Source organism: Acipenser ruthenus, chromosome 6 (genome assembly GCF_902713425.1).
Source record: "Acipenser ruthenus chromosome 6, fAciRut3.2 maternal haplotype, whole genome shotgun sequence".
Taxonomy (NCBI): Eukaryota; Metazoa; Chordata; class Actinopteri; order Acipenseriformes; family Acipenseridae; genus Acipenser; species Acipenser ruthenus.
In genome coordinates, this window is record NC_081194.1 from 34433338 (window position 1) to 34460472 (window position 27135).

General features: G+C 37.3%; 2 protein-coding genes across 2 annotated transcripts in view; one reads left to right on the forward strand and one right to left on the reverse strand.

The window, feature by feature from the left end:
• The window catches only part of parp1 (poly (ADP-ribose) polymerase 1), a 77567-nt gene extending 53776 nt beyond the window's left edge, over positions 1–23791 (reverse strand). Inside the window, exons 1-4 of the mRNA XM_034921798.2 lie at positions 23518–23791; positions 18841–19006; positions 12221–12336; positions 5643–5857 (exon numbers count right to left, since the gene is read on the reverse strand). Of these exons, the coding sequence (XP_034777689.1) occupies positions 5643–5857; positions 12221–12336; positions 18841–19006; positions 23518–23640 (620 nt within the window). The 5' untranslated portion in view covers positions 23641–23791. The remainder of the gene's footprint in view (positions 1–5642; positions 5858–12220; positions 12337–18840; positions 19007–23517) is intronic.
• Positions 950–5104, forward strand: LOC117411451 (adenosine receptor A2a-like). Its single transcript, XM_034019011.3, has 2 exons — positions 950–1051; positions 2557–5104. The coding sequence occupies exon 2, from the start codon at positions 2562–2564 to the stop codon at positions 3573–3575; it is 1014 nt and encodes a 337-aa protein (XP_033874902.3). The 5' UTR covers positions 950–1051; positions 2557–2561; the 3' UTR covers positions 3576–5104.
• Positions 23792–27135: the final 3344 nt, after the last annotated feature.

Genomic DNA, 27135 nt, shown 5'->3' on the forward strand with positions numbered 1-27135 from the left:
GGTCTCCAGTATCCCTAAGGCAGGGTCCATCTAGCCACTCTCCCCTGATAAGTAATTAATGTTCCAGAGTAAGTAGTGCCTTTCCAACCACCACTTGCCTTTCTAAACAAACACGGTACAAAAAGCCTATAAAAATAAAAAAATAAAACACACAACTCCAAAACAGGTTTGGTCTGTCACCTGTGAGATCTTTCTGCGAATGGCTAGACTAAAAATCATAAAAGTTGTCTATAGATCTTGACAAGCACAGTGTCCATATTTCTTGCTGGTGTTGTGTAATACAATTGCTTTTAATTACCAACAGCATACTTCTCACATCTGCTTAATTTGGTAAGTATGTTTTGAACAAATTAAATTAAACTTGTCTGTGTAAGTCATGTGAGCTTTTTTCATTTAAGTTTTGACGCTTAATCGAAACAGGTGTAAATGTCTGCATAACGTTGTATTTTCTGATGGTGATTAATTGATTGAGTGATTTTTTTGTTGTCAGTTCTATGCAGAATTACTGAATAGTGCATTATAGGGTGTAAATATATATTTTTTAATAAACATTTTACTCTATCACATTGATTTTAGGGACCATATATAGTATTCTGAGTTACACATGGCTTGGAAAAGCAATCCATTATGATACAGTTAAGATGTACTGTATTTCTTTTTTCATAGATTTATTCATCTATCTATATAATAATATGGCCGTCAATTAATCAGTTAAATTCTGTAATTAACGTGTTAATTTCTTTGGCAATTTTTTTAATGTGTGTCAGTCGCACGTTTGTCTTTATTGCTTGACGTTTACCTTTTTTATTTTTATTTTTTTGGGATTAATACATCCTGGCTTTCATAAGCATCCAATTTGTTTGTGCTCTGCACCGACTGCTTGTTGACTTCCCCTAGTAACAAAAAAAAATATATATATAACACAACCCTCTTCCTGTCACAGCTGATATGGGGCAGGGATATGCGATGTAACAAGAATCATACCCAGCTTGGCATCACTGATTTTACACAGAATATTCTTCTCCCGAGTGAAATTCGACTCCTATTGCAGGTACAGTGAATAAAAACATTTTTGGTATATTAGTGCTGACACTAAAGGCGAGTAATAAACTAACTCAATTGTGATTTAGCAGTTGGTTCAAACAATTTAACAGCAAATGCTGAAACTTCTGTATAATTCTGTGTAAATAAACAAACTATAAAAGGGGCAACAATATTAATCCAGAAATAGGACAACAGGTTTTTTGATGCTGGGTTGTTTTTTGGATGATGGTGATACTAATAATAATAATAATAAATAATAATAAATAATAATGACGATGACGACTACAACATAATAAAAATTTCACTTGTACAGTGCTCTTCATGCAAGCATTCCAGGGTGCTTTACAAAAGAAATAAAAAAGCCTGTGTCTAATATATAATCTAGCGACAAATAAACAGACCCAAACAAATACAAATACATTTTCAAACATGATTTAAAAGACTAAATTGTGCTAGCATTTCTGATATGAATCGGGAGTCAGTTCCAAACACGAAGGGCATTATAATTAAATGCCCTGGCTACGACAAAGTTCAAATGAATTTTAGGGACTGTCAGAAGATTAGCATTTTCAGATCTCGGGGAACAACCGGGGACACATGGGGTCAGCAGAGCTTGAAGATAAGAATTTTCAACACCATGTAAAGCCTTATAGGTAGTAAGAAGAATTTTAAAAAATAATAATAGCATCAGTAATAAAACAAACAAATAAGATGGATGCAGTAATAAAAGTATCAATTAAATATGCAATTAAAACCAAGATTAACATTTCGATATTGTGAGCTTTTTTTTTTTTTTTTTAATCGCTTGAAAGCCCTCATCTGTAACCTTTAATATATATTTGATAAAGGGGCATTCAGAACATAAAATAGGAGGCACGTTTTGTTTTTTGTTTTTTTTTATTTACACAGAGAATTGAGGGTCTGGAACCAACTCCCCAGTAATGATGTTGAAGCTGACACCCTGGGATCCTTCAAGAAGCTACTTGATGAGATTCTGGGATCAATAAGCTACTAACAACCAAACAAGCAAGATGTATATATTTTAGTGCAGAAAAACAATGTTTTTATGGTACTTCATAAATGTTTCCCACAGTGTTCTGAAACGGGCACCAATTCCAAAAAAAGGATACCAAACTCTGTAAAATGTATTTTATAAAAGTTTTATAGGAAGAGAATCAGATACAGCCAAAAAACACCTGATCCTGGGGGGAGCACCCCACTGAAAAACATGCAGTCCTTTCAGAATTAATATTCTGTACTGAATAACAATGAAAAACAAACTCTGGGCAAAGAACATTTAAAGTGTGCAAGTCATAAGCCTAATTCTCTCAAAAAATGAAAGTGTGGTGAACCTAAAAAATACAATGAAAAAAAAAAATCGATGACTAATTAATTGCAATTACATTGTAGAGTAGAACCTTGTCTAAACACGCTCTCAATACAAATGACTGCAAAAGCCAAATGTTGATGCATGTTCTTATTTAAGCAAACAGGTCCATGTTTCTATTTCAGGTAACATGGACTGCGATATCGGTCAGCACCTAACCCAGAAAATGAATGGTTCTAAAAACAGCAGCATTCTGGAAACTCTGCCTGCAGATCAAGTTGTTCGGCTCAACATCCCGTATGTTGCCACAGAACTTGTGATTGCTGCGCTATCCACAGTGGGCAACATACTTGTCTGTGTTGCAGTGATGAAAAACAAAAGACTACAAACAGTCACCAACTACTTCTTGGTCTCACTGGCCATTGCTGACATCTGTGTGGGAGCCCTAGCCATCCCTTGCGCTATAATGACCGATTTGGGAATTCCCAGGGACAACCTGTACCTCTGTCTGCTAATGCTGTCGGTGCTCATCATGCTAACCCAAAGCTCAATTTTTAGCTTGCTTGCTGTAGCACTGGAGCGTTACATAGCAATCTTCCTCCCCTTCCATTATCAGACTATCATGACCCCCAGAAATGCCATAATCATTATCCTTGTCACCTGGATTTTAGCTTTCTTGATCGGACTGGTTCCTCTGATGGGGTGGCATAAAACCCCTCCCGCCTCAGGTTACTGTTTCTTTGTCTTTGTGGTCGATATGACGTACATGGTTTATTTTAACTTCTTTGCCTGCGTGCTGACCCCCCTCATCATCATGTTCCTCATCTATGCCCAGATCTTCATTGCTGTGAAGCATCAAATCAGGCGAATGGCAGCCAACAACATCCAGAGCAATGTGCAGAACAAGCAAGCAGACAGCATTAAGAAGGAGATGAAGACAGCCACCTCCCTCTTTCTGGTTCTCTTCCTATTCACCATCTGCTGGATTCCTCTACACATCATCAACTGCTTTATCCTGCTCTGCCCCCATTGCTCCATCCCACTACCGCTACTCCTAACGGCCATCATCCTGTCCCACATTAACTCTGCCGTTAACCCCATCCTCTACGCTTACAAGATGAGGTCTTTCCGGAGGACCTTCAAGGCCATTTTCCTGTGCTGCAGTAATGTGGTAGAGCCAGAGGATGTGGCTGAGGAACACTAGGATTCATGTTCAGTAAAAGTTTCTTTCATTTAAAACATTGTTTTTCATATTCGTTTGTACTTTGCTGTATGTGCAATTTTTGTAACTTCAGTTAAATACGTTTCTCTGCTGAGATACAAACACCTTGGAAAAAAAAAAAAAGTAAATCAAAAAGACATGAAAATAATACAATAATACAAATTAAGCTCAACTGTAGACAAGTTGATAATCTTAGCCGATTATGTTATCTGGATATGTATCAATACTTTCAGAATACATGCCCAAAAAAATAATTCTGGATATTGAAGTTGTGTAACTATGTTATCACTGTGCAGGTGCTTTAAAATTTAAATAAAGGGGCTCCCGAGTGGCGCATCCAGTAAAGGTGCAGGTTGCACCCTATAGCCTGGAGATCGCTGGTTCAAGTCCAGGTTATGCCACCGCGATCATGGACGGGAGTTCCCAGGGGGCAGCACACAATTGGCCGTCTGCCGACCGGGTAAGGAGGGCTCAGGTCGGCAGGGCAATCCACGGTTCACCGCGCACCAGCAACTCCTGTGCCTGCAGGTCTGCTGTAGAACCCACTCAGATTTGTGTTGTCCTCCGGCACTATGGGTCTGGTGGCTTCGCTATAGACCTGCAGCGCGAAAAGAGACGGCTTGGCAGGACAGGTTTCGGAGGACACGTGTGTCTGCTGCCGTTTCCCCGAGTCAGAGTTGCAGCGGAGAACCGGGATAAAAATAATAATTGGGCATTCCAAATTGAGGAGAAAACAAGGGTAAAAACCATTGGCGACAACTAAATTTAAATTAAAAAAAAAAAAAAAATGTAAATAAAACAGAGCAGAACAATGCTAATACATTAGCAGCTGATCACTTGAATTACAGCAAGTTAGTCAAAATAAATGCTGGTAACATTATGCACAAATCTGTTTATATTGAATGGAGTGAGGTCCTTAAATTGAATACACGTATGTATGTTACATAACAGCTTTATAAATTGTTCATAGATCTTGCCAATTATAAAAAGGCTACAAATATTTTGAACTGAATAATGTAGTGCATTGAATAGCTACATGCCTTCCTTTGTTAGAAGCCTCATCACACTAGAGGGTGCTCTCTCACTAAAACCCTGTGGCTAGGAGTAATAGAAAAGACAGTTTTGCACGTACTGTATCTTAGAATAAGCCACACATGACCATCGTCTTGGAACCGGTAAAAAGTGAAATAGACGGGATTAGACATGCTGCTGTGTTTTTTTTTTTTTTTAAATCTTTAGATGCTGTGCAACTACTAATAGTATATATGTACAAAAAAGAAAAAAAACTGCATCTAAATAAAAAGTATAACAACCCTTTTGCTTTAAGCATTCCAATGCTTTATTCACAACATAAAGAAAACGTTGATCACTATTTGAAGAAGTTGGACCAGTGTTGAAAAACATGAGGCAGTTTGGAGTGACGTAATGTGGCAAATCGGTGCAGGCAGAACAAGTTGCGAGTTAAAATAGGACAGCAGTGTGGAGTAGTGGTTAGGGCTCTGGACTCTTGACTGGAGGGTTGTGGGTTCAATCCCCAGTGGGGGACACTGCTGTTGTACCCTTGAGCAAGGTACTTTACCTAGATTGCTCCAGTAAAATCCCAACTGTATAAATGGGTAATTGTATGTGAAATAATGTATAATGTGATATCTTGTAACAATTGTAAGTTGCCCTGGATAAGGGCGTCTGCTAAGAAATAAATAATAATAATAAATAATAATAATAATAATAAAATTGGGAGAATATCAAATGTATTAGCTGAAGTTTGACCAGTATACATATGTTGATGCTGATCTTGCTGCTTTAACATTAAACGTTTGTATAACGTTTATTCAACAGCTTCTTGTTCAAAACCTTGTTGGCATCCAGTTGTTTAACTGAAATCAGTTATTTCTTCAAAATCATTCAAACCCCTAGACTGCACTTTTTAACTGTTCACTGCTAGAACCATATGTGAGCATTATTAAGGACTTGACAATGTGCACAGGTAAGTGCTTAAAACAAACGGTAGTTTCATCATTAGGATATACATTTACAAAAAAGACTTACCCTTCACTTTTGACAGCTGGCAGCCTTTTGTTTAGCTCTTCCTTATCTTCTGCCTTTAAATTGGAAAATCCTTTAAGCTGAGATGCGTTGTATGCTGGCATGAACCCAAGTTCTTCTCGCCTACTAATGAAGCAGCCAGTGTGGTACCAACGATCTATCATGCCAAGCTGAGGTTTCTCGGGATCCACCATCTTCTTGGACACTCGAATTTGTTCCTGGAAAGATGAAAAAAAAATATTAATTTATTACATATATATATTAGTTAATCTCGGTTTTAATCACATATTAAATTGTTACAATTACTACATCCATTGAATTTAAATTAGTTTTATTACTGATGCTATTGTTTTTATTATCCTTAACTGTAAATAAAATTGTTTAAAATGTATTTATTAATGTATTTATTTAACCAGGAAATTTACCCATTGAGACCACCACCAAAATGTACTAGGGGCAATAATTTAGAAATTACAAATACAACCAACACAATAAAATGTGCGGTTCAAGCTTGATCAGCAGCATACAGAGATCAGAAAACAAAATACATAGGATATTTATTTTTAAATGTGATTGAGAACTGAAATAAATTAGTTTTTTTAAATAAAATTATAAATATGTAGCTATAGTAAGGAAATGAACTGTTAATTGTGAAGAGAACATACAAAAAAAAAAAAAAAAAAAAAAAAAAAAACTGTCATCATATCCAAAAACTTCAAACTAACAATTGTTAGGCTTTACATACTACATGCAAAAAACAAACAAAAAAAAGGAGCAACGAAGCCTAACTCATTTATTATCATGATCATATTTAGCTTGATGTGGGATTGCAGCGATCCTGCATTTCTGTCGAAACTGGTGGGTTTAATTTGTTGTTATTGTCTGTAGCAGAAGAGCTGCTAGTGTATTTTGAGAGATGAAGGCATGTTCAGCACGCAGCAGACTTGTACTTGTGTTTGATACTGGAACTCACTTTGACAGTAGACAAGTAAGCGACTTTCTGTCCAGTGAGCCCGTCAAAGAAAAAATCCCATTCATTTTTAGTGCTTTGCTCCATTAAGTGGTTCAGTGACTTTCTATTTAAACAATAACTGCACTCAGACACTCAATACAATGTTGCCGCGGCCGGGATTGAAGTACGGTGTGCCGAAAGGCTCAAGACACAGCAATGCGATTAACGCGCGTTAAAATAATTAATCTCTAAAAACATTTACGCGTTAATCGCAGAAGTTAACTGCGATTAATTGGACAGCCCTAATAATAATATAATGCGCGTCATACTGAATTTTCCACCCAACACACATGTGGTGTTCACTGCGACAGCGTGTGAGGCAACAGTGTGGGAGAAGTATGAGTGGACAAGTACATCACAGTTAGAAGCAGAAAGGAGGAATTATATCTTTAAATTACATCTTGAATTGCTTTAAATCAGAAAACACTGCAGCTTCGAGTCTAACAGCTGCATGTCTTTTTCTGATAACGAGCTGAAACTTGGAGCAGCTGATTCAAATTCCCCGCCGTTCTGAGACACGGGGGAGGGGCGGAGCCAGCAACACAACGCAGAAACAAACAAAAGGCAGCCAGTGTTCACTGCGACAGCGTGTGAGAAGTACGAGTGGACAAGTACATCACAGTTAGAAGCAGTTTGACAGCTGCAGAAGCTAAACTGAACTTCCCAAAAAAAATAAATAAATAAATAAATAAAACATAGTTGGGGATTCCCGAGTGTCACATCCAGTAAAGGCGCTCCACGTGGAGTGCAGGATGCGCTCTATAGTCTGGACGTCGCGAGTTCGAGTCCAGGCTATTCCACAGCCGACCATGGACGGGAGCTCCCAGGGGGCGGCGCACAATTGGCCGAGTGTCGCCCGGGGGGAGGGAGGGTTAAGTCGGCCAGGGTGTCCTCGGCTCACCATGCACCAGCGACCCCTGTAGTCTGGCCGGGCGCCTGCGGGTTCGCATGTAAGCAGCCCGAGAGCTGCGTTGTCCTCCAACGCTGTAGCTCTTGGGTGGCTGCATGGTGAGTCCGCAATGTGAAAAAAAGCGGTCGGCTGACGGCACACGCTTCAGAGGACAGTGTGTGTTCGTCTTCACCCTCCCGAGTCAGCGCAGGGGTGGTAGCGGTGAGCTGAGCATAATAAAATAAATTGGCCATTCTAAATTGGGAGAAAATAATAAAAATAATTAACAACTAAATTTATAAAGAAATAAAGAAAAAATAAAACATGGTCTTCAAGCCAGCAATCTGTAACAACTGCATGATGTTGGAAATCCGAGAAAACCCAACAGAGCTCAATCAAGTGTGTGTAAAGTGCCGCACGATCCAGGACTTGCTTCAACGAGTAAGTCTGTTAGAAATGGAGCTGGAGGAAATGAGACAGCAACAGGAGCTTGAGGAGCTGACACAACCACAATTCATGGAAGTCTGCACCCCTAGCAGACTGAAAGCCACCAGGGAGATGGAAGAGAATCGAAACAGCTGGGTTCAGATAGGCAGAAGCAGGGAACAAACGAAACTTCGTCAAACACCACCACCATCCAGAAATCCAAAACATCCAACAAATTTGAGCCACTTCAGCATTTAGATGACCAAAACCAACATCAAGAGAATGAAAGGAACAACATCCAGGACCCTATAAACAGTGCTGGTCAGGCAGCAAAAAGAAGGGAGGTCATGATTGTTGGGGACTCCATATTGAGAAACACAGCAAGTTCAGTTCACAGTTTGGACCCCCTTACTACAACAGTGTGCTGCCTTCCAGGAGCCTCTGTCAAGCACATCACTGAGAAAGTGGACAGGCTCCTAGAACGAACAGGAGACGACCCGGTAGTAGTCGTACACATCGGTACAAACAACATTGGAAGAGACAGGCCAAGATCCCTGCAAAACAAATTCAGAGAGCTAGGAAGGAAATTGAAAGACAAGACCAAAACTGTGGTATTTTCTGGGATACTGCCGGCACCTTGCAAAGGACCATATGGACAGCTGGAAATACAAAATCATAATGCTTGGAAATACAAAATCAAAATGAAATCGTGGGGCACAGAGGAAGGCTTCACCTTTCTTGAACATTGGAGCATATTCTACAACAAGGACTATCTATATAGGTGGGACGAACTGCACTTAAACAGAAAGGGAACCAATCTACTCGGAGAAAGGATCCTTGAGGAGGTTCAGAAGCATTTAAACTAGAAAGGAAAGAGGGAGAAAACAAAAAAAAACAGAAGGGAGACCACAACAAAACAAGAGCAACAACTCAGGTAAGACAACTATTAAATGTATTTATCTTAATGCTAGAAGTCTCAGAAACAAAATGTTAGAACTTGAAGCTACTGCACTAACAAGTAACTACAGAAAATACTTGGAACTGCAAACACAAGTCAAAAAGGAAGTTAGAAAGGCCAAGAGAGAGATAGAAATCAATATTGCTAAGGGGGCTAAAACCAATTCCAAAATGTTTTTCCAATATTATAACAGCAAGAAAAAAAATAGCAAATATATTAAATGATTACTTTTCACAGGTTTTTACAAAGGAGGACACAGACAACATGCCCCACATGTCGACCTGTTCCTATCCAATTTTAAATAACTTTAGCATAACAGAGGCAGAAGTGTTAAAGGGACTAGGAGCTCTTAAAATAAACAAATCCCCTGGGCCGGATGAGATCCTCCCAATAGTACTCAAAGAAATGTTATTTACAAACCGCTAACCAAGGTCCACAAAAAGGGAGACAAAACCGAACCAGGTAACTACACACCAATAAGCCTGACTTCTATTATATGTAAACTTATGGAAACTATAATAAGATCTAAAATGGAAAATTACCTATATGGTAACAATATCCTGGGAGACAGTCAGCATGGTTTTAGGAAAGGGAGATTGTGTCTAACTAACCTGCTTGACTTTTTTGAGGATGCAACATTAACAATGGATAACTGCAAAGCATACAACATGGTTTATTTAGATTTCCAGAAAGCTTTTGACAAAGTCCTGCATAAAAGATTAATTCTCAAACTGAATGCAGTAGGGATTCAAGGAAATGCACGCACATGGATTAGGGAATGGTTAACATGTAGAAAACAAAAAGTACTGATTAGAGGAGAAACCTCAAAATGGAGCGAGGTAACCAGTGGTGTACCACAGGGATCAGTATTAGGTCCTCTGCTATTCCTAATCTACATTTATGATTTAGAGTCTGGTATAGTAAGCAAACTTGTTAAATTTGCAGACGACACAAAAATAGGAGGAGTGGCAAACACTGTTGCAGCAGCAAAGGTCATTCAAAATGATCTAGACAGCATTCAGAACTGGGCAGACACATGGCAAATGACATTTAATAGAGAAAAGTGTAAAGTATTACATGCAGGCAATAAAAATGTGCATTATAAATATCATATGGGAGATAGTGAAATTGAAGAAGGGAACTATGAAAAAGACCTAGGAGTTTATGTTGACTCAGAAATGTCTTCATCTAGACAATGTGGGGAAGCTATAAAAAAAGGCCAACAAGATGCTCGGATATATTGTGAGAAGTGTTGAATTTAAATCAAGGAAGTAATGTTAAAACTTTACAATGCATTAGTAAGACCTCACCTAGAATATTGTGTTCAGTTGTGGTCACCTCATTACAAAAAGGATATTGCTGCTCTAGAAAGAGTGCAAAGAAGAGCAACCAGAATTATCCCGGGTTTAAAAGGCATGTCTTATGCAGACAGGCTAAAATAATTTAATCTATTCAGTCTTGAACAAAGAAGACTATGCAGTGATCTGATTCAAACGTTCAAAATCCTAAAAGGTATAGACAAAGTCAACCCAGGGGACTTTTTTGACCTGAAAAAAGAAAACAAGGACCAGGGGTCACAAATGGAGATTAGATAAATGGGGCATTCAGAACAGAAAATAGGAGGCACACAACTCCCCAGTAATGTTGTTGAAGCTGACACCCTGGGATCCTTCAAGAAGCTGCTTGATGAGATTCTGGGATCAATAAGCTACTAACAACCAAACGAGCAAGATGGGCTGAGTGGCCTCCTCTCGTATGTAAACTATGTTCTGTCTTTCTTCTTATGTTCTTATGGCTGTACAGAGAGCTTACCAATTTGTTTTTCAACAGCAATGGAGACCCTGAGGCTCAGGATAAATAAGAAAACTGAATTAAATTTATTTTAAGGTACACGTAGTGTATACAGTTTTTTTAATGACGTTATTCATTTTAAAACCAATTGTGAAGCTTTTTTGAGCGTGCTGAAAATAAGCCAAATACAAACTTGTTTTCAGATATTAACAGGGTTGCCTTTAGTGTATTTTGTACGTGTTTTTTTTTGTATAAACAGTATTTCGTGCATTTGAGTCTTGCATTAATATTCGTATTTTGCTCCTTTTCCAGCATTCTTATTTATCAATGTACACGTTATAAAAACAAATTAGTCACTTTTGCTTTGATTTTGTGATAAAACCGGTACTTGTATTGATTTTACTGTTAATCTTAAACAGTTTGAAGCATTTTTGAGTGTGTTGTGAGCCAGCAGAATGAACTTATTTTTCAATATTTACACGGTTGCATTTTTTCATATTAACACAGTATTCATGTGGTTGTTTTGCAATGAAGATTAATTGCTGGTTAATTTTTCATCGCTTGTCCATGCTTACCAATCTACATGTTTTGAGGGTGGACAATAAATATAATGTGTTAATAAAGATGAGACTTATTGCTTTTATTCATTTTTTGTTACTGTGCTGCAAGTCTGCCTTAATACACGCTTGTGTTCTAATATTTATAGGCTGTCTTTAGTGGATTTTACTGTTATTAACATTATTATTATTATATTATTATTAGTGGTAGATGCAATTGAGCTTTGCAATACAGATTAGATCTTCTACTTGTTTATTTTCCAACGTTATGCATGTCCTTGTTTACCAATTTATGTATCTTTCGTTTATACTTGGGGGTGTACAATACAAACTTATTACCCACTGACACAATCTTTAATGACGTTGCTGGAATGTTGTAATTTACTCGTGTTGTTTCTAAGGTTGTGTGCAGGCAGGTTTTTCATGATTGCATCTGAAGTATTTGCAGATGTTAGTGATCTTACATAATAAACACCAAGTCACCGGTCTCCAATAGGCACCAGGGCTACTGGCAAATATTGTAAATAAACACTGGGGTGGTTATTTAAAGTGTTATGGTATACATAAAATACCTAGAACCCCACTATCACATCCGAGCACAGAGACAGCAGATAAAGTTTCACAATCATGTCACAGACAAAAATATATTTACTCTTACTCTGTCACAGCAATTTTCTGGGTTAATTTATTTTTAAGGCCATGTTTAAGAGATGCCAATCAGATTAATCTGGACTTTTATGGCTCTATTAAAAAAATGATATAATCTAGAAATCACTCCACGCTACAACAGCAGTTTTTGTAACTAGTGCCTTCTTTATTTAAAATGCATATGTGGTTATATTTTCTTACAATGTTCTCCAAATAAGAAAACACTTCTAATAAAATAGATCTTCATACCCTAACACAGGACCTTTTTTGCACCTCCCCATATAGGATACGATACGTTACCTTGTCTATCTTCTGCTCACACCCCTTACAGGTACTTCTGTTAGATTTTGCATATTCCACAGCAAAATCATTCAAGGTCTTCTCTGCTTTACCGCTGCCCTCTTTATCACCTTTACCTGATAAATCAAAAGAGAATAAAAGGGTTCTTATTCCAGGTCATCCAACTTTATTAGTTACTTGATCCCATAATACAGTTCTACACTAACAGAGCCCACATCATTCTGGATGCTTTTTGCATAGCAATTCACCTTCCCATTGAACTATTGTTTTTCTTGGTAAACAAACATATTTCTAAATACCCTATACATAGAACATCGTGGAGCAGATTTATCTAGGTGTTGTAAAACAACTTTTGTAAAAGGAAGATACAACTTAATAAAACACTACTTTGGTTCACTTGTGGGTCCTTATGTTAACCTCTGGGTTGTTTACTTGTTGATATTCTAGTGAATATTCTAAGTTAGTATTGATTATCTAGAGTAAATGAAGTAAACCACATTGGTTAGTATATACATTCATTATAGTATCTCAAAATAAAATGTCCTAACATCAGTTAAAGTAAATAAATTCAATTAATACAAAGATTAACTTACTTCAATATATACTTTATGTTCTTGTATAGCTAATTTAATATTATAAACAATATTGCCCATTGTTATCTCCAACAGTGCTTAAACATTAAAATACCAGAAAACGCAGTTTAAAAGTAAAATGACACCAGCTCTAGGAAAACTATTTAACAATTACAAAAAACCTTTGAAATATTTTATAAGTAACGGTTTAGCAATGTATTTATTTTTTAAAAAGCTACTTAAAATCGGATGGTTGGCAGTAGGTTTGTAAAGCTATAGATTTGACTTCATTATTTTTAATACAACTTTGAAATGACTCAATAGCATTGCACTCTTAAGTCCGCCGCACACAGCCCGACTCATCTCATCTCAACTGGCAATACAGAGTATGGATGAATCGCATCAGTGTGCGTGCCCTTAAATCCAAGATTATGCAGATTTCAGTCGGGATGTCTTCAGATTTGAAGATTGAACACGTTGAATCTTTTTCAGACGCAGTTTCGTTCAGATGTGATCAGTCTGTCTGTGTGCGGTGGTTGCCGACCAAGACTGACTGAGACCGATTAGCCATAAGGGTGTCAACCAATGGTGAAGCAGGTTTAAGTGACGTAGCTTGTCATGTAACTTGTCATACAAGATGGCGGAATATTGACAGCTTTAGTTACAGTTGTATGCAAAAGTTTGGGCACCCCTGGAAAAAATGTATGTTACAATGAATCTTTCAGTGAACAGAAGTTGACCTGACCTCTACATGGTACAAAGTTAAACATGACATTTCAGCAAATTTTAATACAGGATTACTATTTATTTGCATTTATTACAGATTCAAAATAATAAACAAAAGTGAACATGGCACGTGCAAAAGTTTGGGCACCCTGTCACTTAGTACTTGGTAACACCTCCTTTGGCAGATATAACTGCTTCCAAATGTTTTCTGTAGCCAGCTAAGAGTCAATCTATTCTTGCCTTTGAAATTTTTTCCCTCTCTTCCTTGCAGAACTCTTCCAGCTCAGAAAGATTCTTAGGTCTCCTTGCATGCACTGCATGTTTGAGATCTCCCCACAGATTTTCAATTCAAGTCTGGGGACTGTGACGGCCATTCCAAAACCTCTCTCCTTCTTTCTTGTAAATATTTCATGGTTGACTTTGAGGTATGTTTTGGATCATTGCCTTGCTGAAATATCCAACCTCTTTTCAGCTTCAGTGTCCTGACTGACTTTAGGACATTAGCTTCTAGGATTTGTTGATATTTAGTTGAATCCATTCTTCCTTCCACCGGCACAATATTTCCGGTTCCACTGGCTGCCACACAACCCCAAAGTATAATAGAGCCACCCCTGTGCTTAACAGTTGGCAAGGTGTTCTTTTCTTGAAATGTTTCACCCTTTTTTTCTCCAAACGTACCTTCTTTGGTTGTGGCCAAAAAGTTCAATTTTCGTTTCATCAGTCCAAAGCACATTGTTCCAAAAAGCTTCAGGCTTGTCAAGGTTTTCTTTTGCATACTTTAGACGCTGACTTTTGTGATGAGGTCGTAGAAAAGGCTTCCTTCTGACAACTCTCCCATGCAGATCCTTGTTGTGTAAGGTACGCTGTACTGTGGACCTGTGAACAACTACTCCAGTGTCAGCTAAACTGTTCTGAAGGTCCTTTGCAGTGACCTGTGGGTTCTGGGTCTTCCAGATCTTGCCTTGACTTTAACCGTTCCATTTAATTTCCATTTCTTGACAATGTTTCTGACAGTTGAAATTGCTAGCTGGAAGCGTTGAGAGAGTTTTTTATAGCCTTCTCCTGTTTTGTGAAAGTCAATTATCTTCATTTTCAAGTCCTCAGACATTTGCTTAGAGGAGCCCATGGTTGTTGAAACCAGACAGAACAACCATCACAGTCTGACAAATTAGAAGGTATTAAGTTACTTCAGAGTAATAGTTCAACACTGGAATTGACTTCACCTGACTAACTGAAGCCCTAACGAGTAAATCAACCTTTCTGGGCCTTAGTAATCATCTTTTTAAGAAGTAATTAAGAATGGTCCAAAAGGGTGCCCAAACTTTTGCACGTGCCATGTTCACTTTTGTTTATTATTTTGAATCTGTAATAAATGCAAATAAATAGTAATCCTGTATTAATTTGCAGAAAGGTGTCATGTTTAACTTTGTACCATGTACAGGTCAGGTCAACTTCTGTTCACTGAAAGATTCATTCAAACTTTTGCATACAACTGTATTATTATTTATTTCTTAGCAGACACCCTCATCCAGGGCGACTTACAGTTGTAAACAAAAATACATTTCAAGAATCACAGTACAAGTATTAATACAATTAAGAGCAAGATAAAATACAATGACTTCGGTTCTAGCAAGCACAAGTATGATGAAATACAATTCAATAACAGAGCAGATAAGTGTCAGTGATAGTTACAGCAGGATATAATTAAATACAAAAATACTACAGATTATGTGCGCAGAAATACCAGATATGTGCACATTTGAATAGTTTTTTAGGCGTTTACTAATCAAAGTTAAATGATCAATTTATCTTTTTATTATCAATCTACTGGCAGCCTATATTTTCTTACTGTGCTAAAACAGAAGTAACCGGTCTGTCGATCTCCGATAGGTCACAAATCACAAGCCCCTAGATCCACACGCTGAGAAAAAAATGCCAAAGTCAAATAAAAAAAATCAACAGGTTGGATTTTATTTACCACAAGATAGTGTAGTAGACAAGCTATACAAAAAGTCAAACACTGCCTGAAACGTTTGCACGGTGTAAATGGTCAATTAATTAATAGGCTAAGCGCTTCTTTTTGGTTGCCTCGCGGTGCTGTCTCTGCTGTCTAATCAGAATACGATGCCATGCATCATATGAGGGTCGCTATCTTGGGCTAAGTTAATACAAAAATGTGTACAGGGCAGTATTAATTACATTTGCATACATAGTAATCACCAGTATCTAGTCGTGGTCAGTAATTCAGTTTTAGCAGTGTGCGACACCCAGTCGGGAAAAACTTAATTGTGTCATCAAACCAAAACTGAGCACAATCGATCATAGAATCTGTGCATACTCAGATGAGATGAGTCGGGCTGTGTGCGGCGGGCCTTACTAAACTGCTGCTGTGAGAACGACAGGGCAACTGAAACGCCGACAAAACAAAATGATTTCTCTTTATCCAATGGCCATATAAGAAACCAAAACGTATGAAACAAGTGTCATCGCCGTTCTTCTGGGTAATGTAATTTAGAAACCAATCCTTTAACCCATTCTACCTGTTTAGCATAACATGACTTTCAGCTCGTATCAGGAAAAATATCCACCGAAAGTATACCGTATTATACCTTCCTAAACAGCTGGGAATCTGAAGATTATTAAGAGAATAACGTTTTCTTATGAAATATACCCTACTATTACCTAGTCAATGTAAAAAATAAATTTTAAAATATACTCAAATTCATTTTTTATTAAAATCTTTTTAGTTGAATTATTTTTGTCATGCACATAAATTAGACTGAATTACGTTTTCTTTATTTGTGTCTGTTTTGTGCGACAGGGAGGGGGCAAGTTGATTTTTAAGGACAAGTAGATTTTTCTAGCATTTTGTCCAATGGACAAGAATTTTTTTTTTAAAAAATTGCACACCACAGCTTCCAACTTGGTAGTTTGAAAAGTTTTATTATTTATTTTAAAACAGATGGCCTTTGCATTGTAATGGAAACAGATCATATTGTAATGGAAACAATACACAAGTAGTATTTGAAGTAGATTCTAAAGAGATCAACTTCCTAACCAGACAATTGTGTTTATTCAAAACAATAAAACTAGCTTGGGCTCACAGCTGTGAGACTCTTTGAATCCAAGACAACAGTGGGGGTCTTTTTGATCAAAAAGAGACAGCAAGTCTTTCAGACTTCTCCAGTACATCAGAAATGTTTTGAAAAAGGATTATATTTAGGATTTGTATAAATCCTTATATAATCTTTACAATATATTTAAACATTAATATAAATTGTATACCTTTTTTCTTCACAGTAACATTTGGGTTTTGAAAATAGACGCAAGTAAAAATCCAACTGTTTTTGTAGCTTTCAGAGAGCCAAAACAATTGCATGAATTTGCAAATGTTCATTTAGCACTTAAAAACAGAAGGGAGAAGGCCAGCTCTATGTGATCTCTATTTTCCAAAGTGGATAAATTAATAGTTATATAAATAAATAAATCACTCTACAGCTGTGGCCAAAGGTAAGAGAATCTAAGTTTGTGTGTGTGTGTGTGTGTGTCTCTCTCTCTGTATATAGGAGTATACTATTAGAAACATTTTGAGTTTTGCACATCGATGCTTGTATGCAGACAGTTTAAAATAAACTGCCCATCCTTCCATTAAAAGGAAACACTTCTATTTGTGCAACTACCCTTTTTTACAATAGCAACACCATGGTAACACACACACACACACATATATATATATATATATATATATATATATAGTGTTTAGCGTATTTTTTTATTTATTTTGCAAAACAATATTTGTGTTTTTCTGTTAGAAAACAAGTCATGCTTTGCCAGTGTAGAAATTATTATTAAAATGAAACCATGACGTAAAGTTAAAAGCATATTGTTTAAAATACTTAACTTCCCAATGTACGCAGTGCTCACACAGATCATGTTTTACTCACGCAGACAGTTAAGTAACTCTTCCTGCTTCACTGGGTCACGGACGACAATTATGATTATCGATAATTTTTCAACGCAATAATTATTGCTGCAAAAATATTATCGTGATTAATTGATATTATCAATTATTGTTCCAACCCTAGTGGGGTCACAGGGAAGCTTTTGTGTATCTTGAAAAATTTAGTGAACCCGTCAAGTTACAAGGCTAGATACGCCCCTGTTAATCACTGATTGACTGTGTTCACTGTTAAATAAAACCAAAATCGTACAAGTTATATTCTACTTTTTTGTATGTGTTTTGTGCAACGGGGAGGGGGCAAGTAGATTTTTCTAGCATTTTCTAGCATTTTTTAAAAAACTGCACACCCCTGAGCAGGTTTCAGTTGATTTTATGAAGCAAAAGGTGTTAATTCTATAGGGTGGTGCAAAACTTCTGGCGAAAGCTGTAGCCTGGTGAACATTTCCACAACAATCACTTCATAAATTCTAAACCTGTACAATACGCCTTTCACACAGGCGAGTTATGACGACTCAGAACCGTGGTGGTTCAGAGACAGCAATGAACATTCTTAAATGCTGTGTGAAAGGCTATGTCGGTACTGAAGCGCTATAGTGGCCGTGGATTGAAAGTCAACGTTACTGTATAACGGACATGTTGGGTATTTTTGTTGTCGGTGTTACACTTTCATTTTTTTCAAAATACAAGGGCTGGTCCAGAACTAGGTAGTAATTGGAGTCTAGAATAAGTTAAGGAATTGTTAACTTTACGGGCTGACGAGGTGAATTCACAAATAGAAGGGACAGTGGCGAATCGCCGTTGCCATGACAATGATCTGTTGACTGAAAAGCTTGAAACGTTCTACTCACATGATCCCTTTGGCTGTGTGAAAGGGTTATGACAGTATTATACCAACACAGACCGCGCAATTTCGTGCTGTGTGAATGGGTACTTTAAAAACATTTTGAAACGTCTCAGACAGCTCAGTTGCGGCATTTGTACGTGAAAGTGGCTTAGAGTTTTAGATCTTAGTGTGTCAATTTGCATAAACTTCTGTATTAGTTTCACCCATTTCAGGTTTTTCTTTTTGCCAAGTTACTAGTACAAAAATTCCCTGGTGTATCTAATTAAGCTCACACTACAAGCTGGAATGGCTCAAACTGTTACGCAATGGGAATCTTTAATTATATCAATATGAATTTCAACCAAACCCCAATATTTTGTTCAGTTTTATTCTACAAAAGTTTTTTCATCTGCTGCAGGTTTTTCGGTTTACATTATCTCCACATTCCACTCAAACAGCATGGTCAGCACGCCCCTTCCCTTCCCTCTACAAATTAAAACTTGAAGTTTTCAAATAAATGTCATAAAATTTTATTTACCTCCAGCAGTCACCCCTCCAGTCTCGATGGCTTTCTTGATCTTCTCCTGATCTTCCCATCTCAGGTCAGAAAACCCATCAATATCCCCATGGGACAGAACTCTGGCTCTTTGCCAGAAGCATGAGAAGTGGTGCCAGTGAGGGACTTTGCCATCAAACATCGGAGACTGCAAGGGAAACACACACAGCCAACCATTATATTCTATCGGTTTACTGATTTTGGCTAGTAAGTTTAATCTTATAAAAGCACATCCCTCAGTCTGAAAAAGGTTTGTACCAATAGGTCACTGTGGAGACCATTTTCAGGATGTTCTTTAAAAAAAATGGGCTTTCATTTTTACAGGCAAATAGTGTTAGCTCTGTCTTTGTTAACTGATAAAAGTACATGCCAACACAAACAACCATAACTTAAATTTGATCAAGTATTGGGAATAACACACATTCTGGATTTTTGTTTTGATATTAAAGTAAGCATCCTCTCTGCAGCCTTTGTAAATCAGAAAAGACATTCAGCTATTACAGATCAGGTAATTTCTTCAGGAAAGTTTATTCACTCTGGTCACATTAGGCAAGATTCAACTAATGTATTCAGAAGAAATGTTTACATAGAAAAACTGAAGTCTTTACAAAACTAAAAATATCCCTCTTTAAAGAGAATTATGGGTATCTGAATTATTGCCGTTTCCAACAAATTACTCTGATATGGTCGAAAGACATGGGTCACCCACGGTGCCTCCAGACATTCTTCTCTCAATGGGGGAAGGGTACCAACTGCACTGCTACCGCATTATCAAGTCCCAGGTTAAACAGATAAGACTGGAACTTTATGTTTTACTAATTAATGGTATTAAACTCTAGACAAGTAAAGCTAATATGCATTAACATTACAAGTGAAAGCATCTGTGGCTCTGTGGGACTCAAATTATTTTTTATTAGGAGTGACAATTACCAACACAAAATAAAAATCAACCTGGGACAAGTTTCCAAAGTTTATGCTGAGTGAATGACAAAGCAACCAAGGAAACACACCTGTAATAGGGTTCGACATTAACCATGGCCCCGCGGCTCGGGGCCAGTAGAGATCGCAGTTTGACCGGTAGTTATGAAGCACCACAGGCCCGACTGGGCCAGTAACTATATATATATATATATATATATATATATATATATATATATATATATATATATATATATATATTATATGGCCAGATAAGTGTTTTTACTGGCCCAGATACAATAAGTAGTTAAAAATCTAAATGTAGATGCCTGCAGTAAATCAACACTACAGTTTATTGCTAAAGCCTTTTTTTCTACTTGAAAACAAAATTAAAATTTGTGTTTTGCACAGAATTGCACCGGTGTGTGGCAGCTAGTTATTCAGCAGACATCAGACACTTTTTTTACCAAGTCACAAGGAAGGTATAAATTATGGGTTATACAATAATGCCCCAAATCTGATACATTACATTTGCTAAGCTCACAACCCAGCCCTGGGTCAGCTCAAAATGGGTTTCTTTAGCTTTGTTTGTCATTTTCCTCTACAGATTAATATTCTGTCACAGCAATGTGGGATAAATTCGATTGTGTTTGCTGACATTTACCCTACTAGGAAAGGTGACCAGACGTCCCGTTTCAGACGGGACAATGCCACTTTTGGAACACTGGTCTCAGTGTCCCCAGAACTTTTTTTGGGACGCTTATTTCATCCCGTTTTTCATCCCCAAACATCGTCATGCCGGTAACAGGATATTATATTTTAATGCAGGCTGCTGTTTTACTACCATAACTAATAACAATACAATGACACTTTGTGACCATAGGGAAGGCTGAATGATCAGTTTAATCTTGTTACAGCTTGATCCATGTCTCAGATACTGTTGACTCAAAGAAATAAACTCCAGCCAAGATTAGCAAAGAAATTAGCCTTCGTAAAATCTGTAGTTATCCTAATTCAGATTGTCAGAAGACGCTTTCTCATGATCATTGATTGGTACCGGAAAGCGTAGAATGAAAATAGAATAGGCTGGAAATTTCATCATGCAATTAACACATTTTTAACTGGTTCCTTTCCTTTAAGTAATATCTTACAGCATGATAAAAGGGAATTTGGAAATACAACTATTCTGAGAAACTTAAAGGGTTTGCCTACCTGGATTACTATTTACCACACTTAACTACTAAGGAAATTCCTGTTTATGCAAACAGGGCAGCTTCTAAACAAAACTCTGAAAAGCTGATTACACCGTGTAACAATTTTTTTTTTTTTTTTGGTTCCTGGGTAGTAAGTGTTATTTCCTAATTGCTTATGCCTCAAAAGTATAGAAAATGGCTATTATTCCCCACAAACTTTGCTTTTGTGACCAGGACAGTGATATTTTGAAATTTACCTATTTTCCAGAACATTACAGATAGATTCAGTGCTGAGTAAACTTGGAGTAACTTCTAGAACTTTCTAGAACTTTCCAGTAATATCAATAGTATTATTATAATTATTATAGTATAAATACAGGGGTCTTAAGCCCACCAGTTCAGTTTAGTTCCAGCTGCCTAAGTGGATACATATCTGCATTTTTCTGAGATGGCATCAAGGTCATAGGAGACTTCAAAATGGTGGCATTCCTGATGGGTCTCCAAGGCGGTTTTACCAAGTTTCCCTGCTATCTTTGCCTTTGGGACAGCAGGGACACCAAGGCGCACTACCACAGGCGGGACTGGCCACAGCGGACCGAGTTCTCTGTGGGGAGGAACAACGTCAAGTGGGAGCCACTGGTGGACCCCCGGAAGGTGCTGATGCCACCACTGCACATCAAATTGGGCCTTATGAAACAATTTGTCAGAGCTCTAGATAAGGAGTCGGCAGCCTTCAAGTACCTTCAAGACTTCTTCCCTAAGCTGTCTGAGGCAAAGGTCAAAGCCGGTGTCTTCGACGGACCACAGATAAAGAAGATCCTGGAGTGCAATGAATTCCCCAAGAAGCTCACTAGTAAGGAGAAAGCGGCTTGGAACAGCTTTGTCGCAGTGGTTCGGGGCTTCCTGGGCAATCACAAGGCCGAAAACTATGTGGAGCTGGTTGAGACTCTGGTGAAGAACTACGGCACAATGGGCTGTAGGTTGTCCCTCAAAGTCCATATCCTTGATGCTCATCTTGATAAATTCAAGGAGAACATGGGAGTGTACTCGGAGGAGCAAGGCGAGCGCTTCCACCAGGATATACTGGACTTTGAACGCTGCTACCAAGGACAGTATAACGAGAACATGATGGGAGACTACATTTGGGGGCTGATTCGTGAAAGTGATTTACAATATAATCGTAAATCTCGAAAAACTACTCACTTCTAAATCTTTTGTAGTCATTTTTGTATTACTTTAGTATAAATACATGTTAATTTGGATTCATATGTTGTTTTTTTCTGACTTTATGTGAACGAAGACACAAATTCGCCCGTTTTCTCATTGGAAATAGGTACATTTCAAAATATCACTGTCCTGGTCACAAAAGCAAAGTTTGTGGGGAATAGCCATTTTCTATACTTTTGAGGCATAAGCAATTAGGAAATAACACTTACTACCCAGGAACAAAAATTGTGTTACATAGTGTTATCTGTGAAAAGGTGGGGAAGCTTATGGGTGATGCAGTGGGCTTCATTTATTGCACACAGTAAAAATAAAAAAGACAGGATATTTAATACATTTCATCACCTTTAATAGTAATAGTTTAACAGAGAGCAGCTGAAAAAACATGTTATATTAAATGGTTAAAAAATAAATAATTAAAAAAAATAGATTCTATGAAGTAATACTTTACAAAATAGTAATATTGAGCTATGTAATGTTTTCATACAGGAAGGGCCTGGTTTTCAGATTGGACACTGGAGGATAGCACTGAAATAGTGATGGACAAAGGGCGACAGAAAGGTGGAAAGTGGAGAGAGGATGCAGTTTCTTAGGCAGAAAATGGACTAGATTCGCAGCAGTAAATCAGCACTAAAATAGATTTTTTTTTTTTTTTTGTGAATTGAGAATCTCAGAATTTCATATTACTTGCTACTGTCGAATGTAATAATTGTTGTGTAGAAATGAAATTACAAAGACAATAAGATCATTTATTCACAAAAAAGGTTAAAAAAAAAAAAAAAATCCACTCTAAATATCGCCATGAGTCTCTGCTTCCACTTTCAATATGATTTTAGATCAAACGTTGCCAAAGTAAAAATAAAAACCCTTGAGCTTCCCCGTAGCTCGTAAGTTATTAACAAAATATTTCCATACTGTCCCAGTTTAAGGACTTACAAATCTGGTCACCTTACAACTACTGTTTAATTATTAAAACATTTGATTAATGCAATATTTGTATAAGATAAGCAGAAAACATAGCTTGCATAGTATTTTAACTGCATGACATTTTAAAAGCACGAAAAAAAAAAAAAAAAAAAAAACTCCTGCAACCACAATTTCAGTGGACGTGTTTATTCATTCACCACAAGTATTGTTTACATACGAATACTGGCAGGGCCTACTAGTGCAAAGTCTCTACTGTACTGCATGCATGCATGCACAAAATACAGTACTAAATAAAATAACCAAGACTACTGGTCTCTCGTATGTAGACTGCATGCATCTTAATGGTGGTTGCTATGACTAAACATTAAATCACGCATATACATATTGCTTGCATTACCTGAACCATGATTGCCATCCGGAGGGACTCCTTTGCAATGTTCTCTTTGCATTTTTTGCAAGATGCCCGTCCACTTTTTGCATATTCTGATTTGTAAAGCTTGTCTTCTTGAGAGTTCGCCATTACTTTAGAAAATACGACGGTTTTTCTTTACTATGTGGAAACAAAATACAGAATTCCACTATACGTCTCTGGCCCGCGTGCAGCCTCCCCGCGCCAGTCAGACCTAACTAATCAAACAAAGTAGTCATGGGGAGTTAAGCATCTTTTTCTTTTTAGGATTTGTTTGCGCATGCCATCTAAATGGAGATGATGAGCGCCCTCTACCTTTTATAAATATATATATATATATATATATATATATATATATATATATATATATGTGTGTGTGTGTGTGTGTGTGTGTGTGTGTGTGTGTGTGTGTGTGTGTGTGTGTGTGTGTATATATATATATATATATATATATATATATATTTTAGCTCAAAGAGCCAGCTTCCCAACGTTTCGATATGTTGTACATATCTTTCTCAAGGGAGCCTCATATGTGTGTGTGTGTATATATATATATATATATATATATATATATATATATATATATATATATATATATATATATATATATATATATATGTGTGTGTGTGTGTGTGTGTGTGTGTGTATATATACAGACGTGCTCAAATTTGTTGGTACCCCTCCACAAAAAACGAAGAATGCATAATTTTCTCTGAAATAACTTGAAACTGACCAAAGTAATTGGCATCCACCATTGTTTATTCCATATTTAATAGAAATCAGACTTTGCTTTTGATTTTTTATTCAACATAATATTGTAAATAATAAAACAAATGAAAATGGCATGGACAAAAATGATGGGACCGCTAACCTAATATTTTGTTGCACAACCTTTAGAGGCAATCACTGCAATCAAACGTTTTCTGTAGCTCTCAATGAGACTTCTGCACCTGTTAACGGGTAGTTTGGCCCACTCTTCCTGAGCAAACTGCTCCAGCTGTCTCACGTTTGATGGGTGCCTTCTCCAGACTGCAAGTTTCAGCTCTTTCCATAGATGTTCGATAGGATTCAGATAGGACTCATAGAAGGCCACTTCAGAATAGTCCAATGTTTTGTTCTTATCAATTCTTGGGTGCTTTTAGCTGTGTGTTTTGGGTCATTATCCTGTTGGAGGACCCATGACCTGCGACTGAGACAGAGCTTTCTGACACTGGGCAGTACGTTTCGCTCCAGAATGCCTTGATAGTCTTGAGATTTCATTGTGTCCTGCACAGATTCAAGGCACCCTGTGCCAGGCACAGCAAAGCAGCCCCAAAACATAACCGAGCCTCCTCCATGTTTCACTGTAGGTATGGCGTTCTTTTCTTTGAAAGCTTCATTTTTTCGTCTGTGAACATAGAGCTGATGTGACTTGCCAAAAAGCTCCAGTTTTGACTCATCTGTCCAAAGGACATTCTCCCAGAATGATTGTGGCTTGTCAATATGCATTTTAGCAAATTCCAGTCTGGCTTTTTTTTATATTTTTCTGTCAGAAGTGGAGTCCTCCTGGGTCTTCTTCCATGGAGCCCACTTTCGCTCAAAAAGCGATTGATGGTGCGATCAGAAACTGAAGTACCTTCACCTTGGAGTTCAGCTTGTATCTCTTTGGCAGTATTCCTTGGTTCTTTTTCTACTATTCGCACTATCCTTCTGTTCAATCTGGGGTCGATTTTCCTCTTGCGGCCGCGCCCAGGGAGGTTGGCTACAGTTCCATGGACCTTAAACTTCTTAATAATATTTGCAACTGTTGTCACAGGAACATCAAGCTGCTTGAAGATGGTTTTGTAGCCTTTACCTTTACCATGCTTGTCTATTATTTTCTTTCTGATCTCCTCAGACAACTCTCTCCTTTGCTTTCTCTGGTCCACGTTCAGTGTGGTGCACTCAATGATACCAAACAGCACAGTGACTACTTTTCTCCATTTAAATAGGCTGAATGACTGATTACAAGATTGGAGACATGTGTGATACTAATTAAAGAAACTAATTAGTTTGAAATATCACTATAATCCAATTATTTATTATCTTTTCTAAGGGGTACCAACAAATGTGTCCAGGCCATTTTAGAATATCTTTGTAGAATAAGCAATAATTCATCTCTTTTCACAGCTTCTTTGCTTTATTCTATGACATACCAAAGGCATGCAAGTATACATGATAAAATAGCTTTTAATTTCATCACTTTTCAGGAGGAATGAAGCATTATTTCAATGAGCTGTAAGGGTACCAACAAATTTGAGCACGTCTGTATATATATGTGTGTGTGTATATATATATATATATATATATATATATATATATATATGCACACACATATATATATATACACACACACACACACACATATATATATATATATATATATATATATATATATATATATATATATATATATATATATATATATATATATATATATGCCATACACCCATTATGTTTGCTTTTGCCACAGGATTGAAAGGCATTATTATGTCAATTTCTTTAGAACATAAGAACATAAGAAAGTTTACAAACGAGAGGAGACCATTCAGCCCATCTTGCTCGTTTGGTTGTTAGTAGCTTATTGATCCCAGAATCTCATCAAGCATTTTCTTGAAGGATCCCAGGGTGTCAGCTTCAACAACATTACTGGGTAGTTGGTTCCAGACCCTCACAATTCTCTGTGTAAAAAAGTGCCTCCTATCTTCTGTTCTGAATGCCCCTTTATCTAATCTCCATTTGTGACCCCTGGTCCTTGTTTCTTTTTTCAGGTCAACAAAGTCCCCTGGGTCGACACTGTCTATACCTTTTAGGATTTTGAACGCTTGAATTAGATCACCGCATAGTCTTCTTTGTTCAAGACTGAATAGATTCAGTTCTTTTAGCCTGTCTGCATATGACATGCCTTTTAAACCCGGGATAATTCTGGTTGCTCTTCTTTGCACTCTTTCTAAAGCAGCAATATCCTTTTTGTAACGAGGTGACCAGAACTGAACACAATATTCTAGGTGAGGCCTTACTAATGCATTGTAAAGTTTTAACGTTACTCAACTCAACACCACATGACTGTAATGATAGAAGCAAATTGTATTTGCTTGTTTGATTTATTATGCCTGAGCAGTGTTGTAACGCATGCACTGTAGGAACCAGACAGTTGCTGTAGAACTTGAAGAATACACATGTACCTCCCAACAAGATGTAACAACAACATTTGATATATAAAGAAAAACTTCATTCTCTTTCATTACCGTGTGGTCATTGAAGTCATAACAACACGACATGGTGTCAGAAGTGATGGAATGGAAGAGACGTGACCAAAAGGACGAGAGAATCCGCTAGCAGTTCAACGTTACAAACCGGATAGCTGAGAGTAACAAAGCTAAGTTAAGCTAGTTAGCATATCAGCCCTCCCTGTAAAAAAAAAAAAAAAGTATATCGTTACTTACCTGGATAAATTAGCAGAATTGAAAATGGAAGGTCTACATCCACTGCCAAAACTCCAGTTGACAGGCAATATAGCTGAAAATTGGAAGAGAGTCAAACAGTGTTTTGAACTATACCTAGCCACGATTGAAGCTGACAAGAAAA

Bases quoted from the DNA above. Each gene is read 5' to 3' on its own strand.
- LOC117411451 (XM_034019011.3), top strand. From the start codon at position 2,562: ATGGACTGCGATATCGGTCAGCACCTAACCCAGAAAATGAATGGTTCT.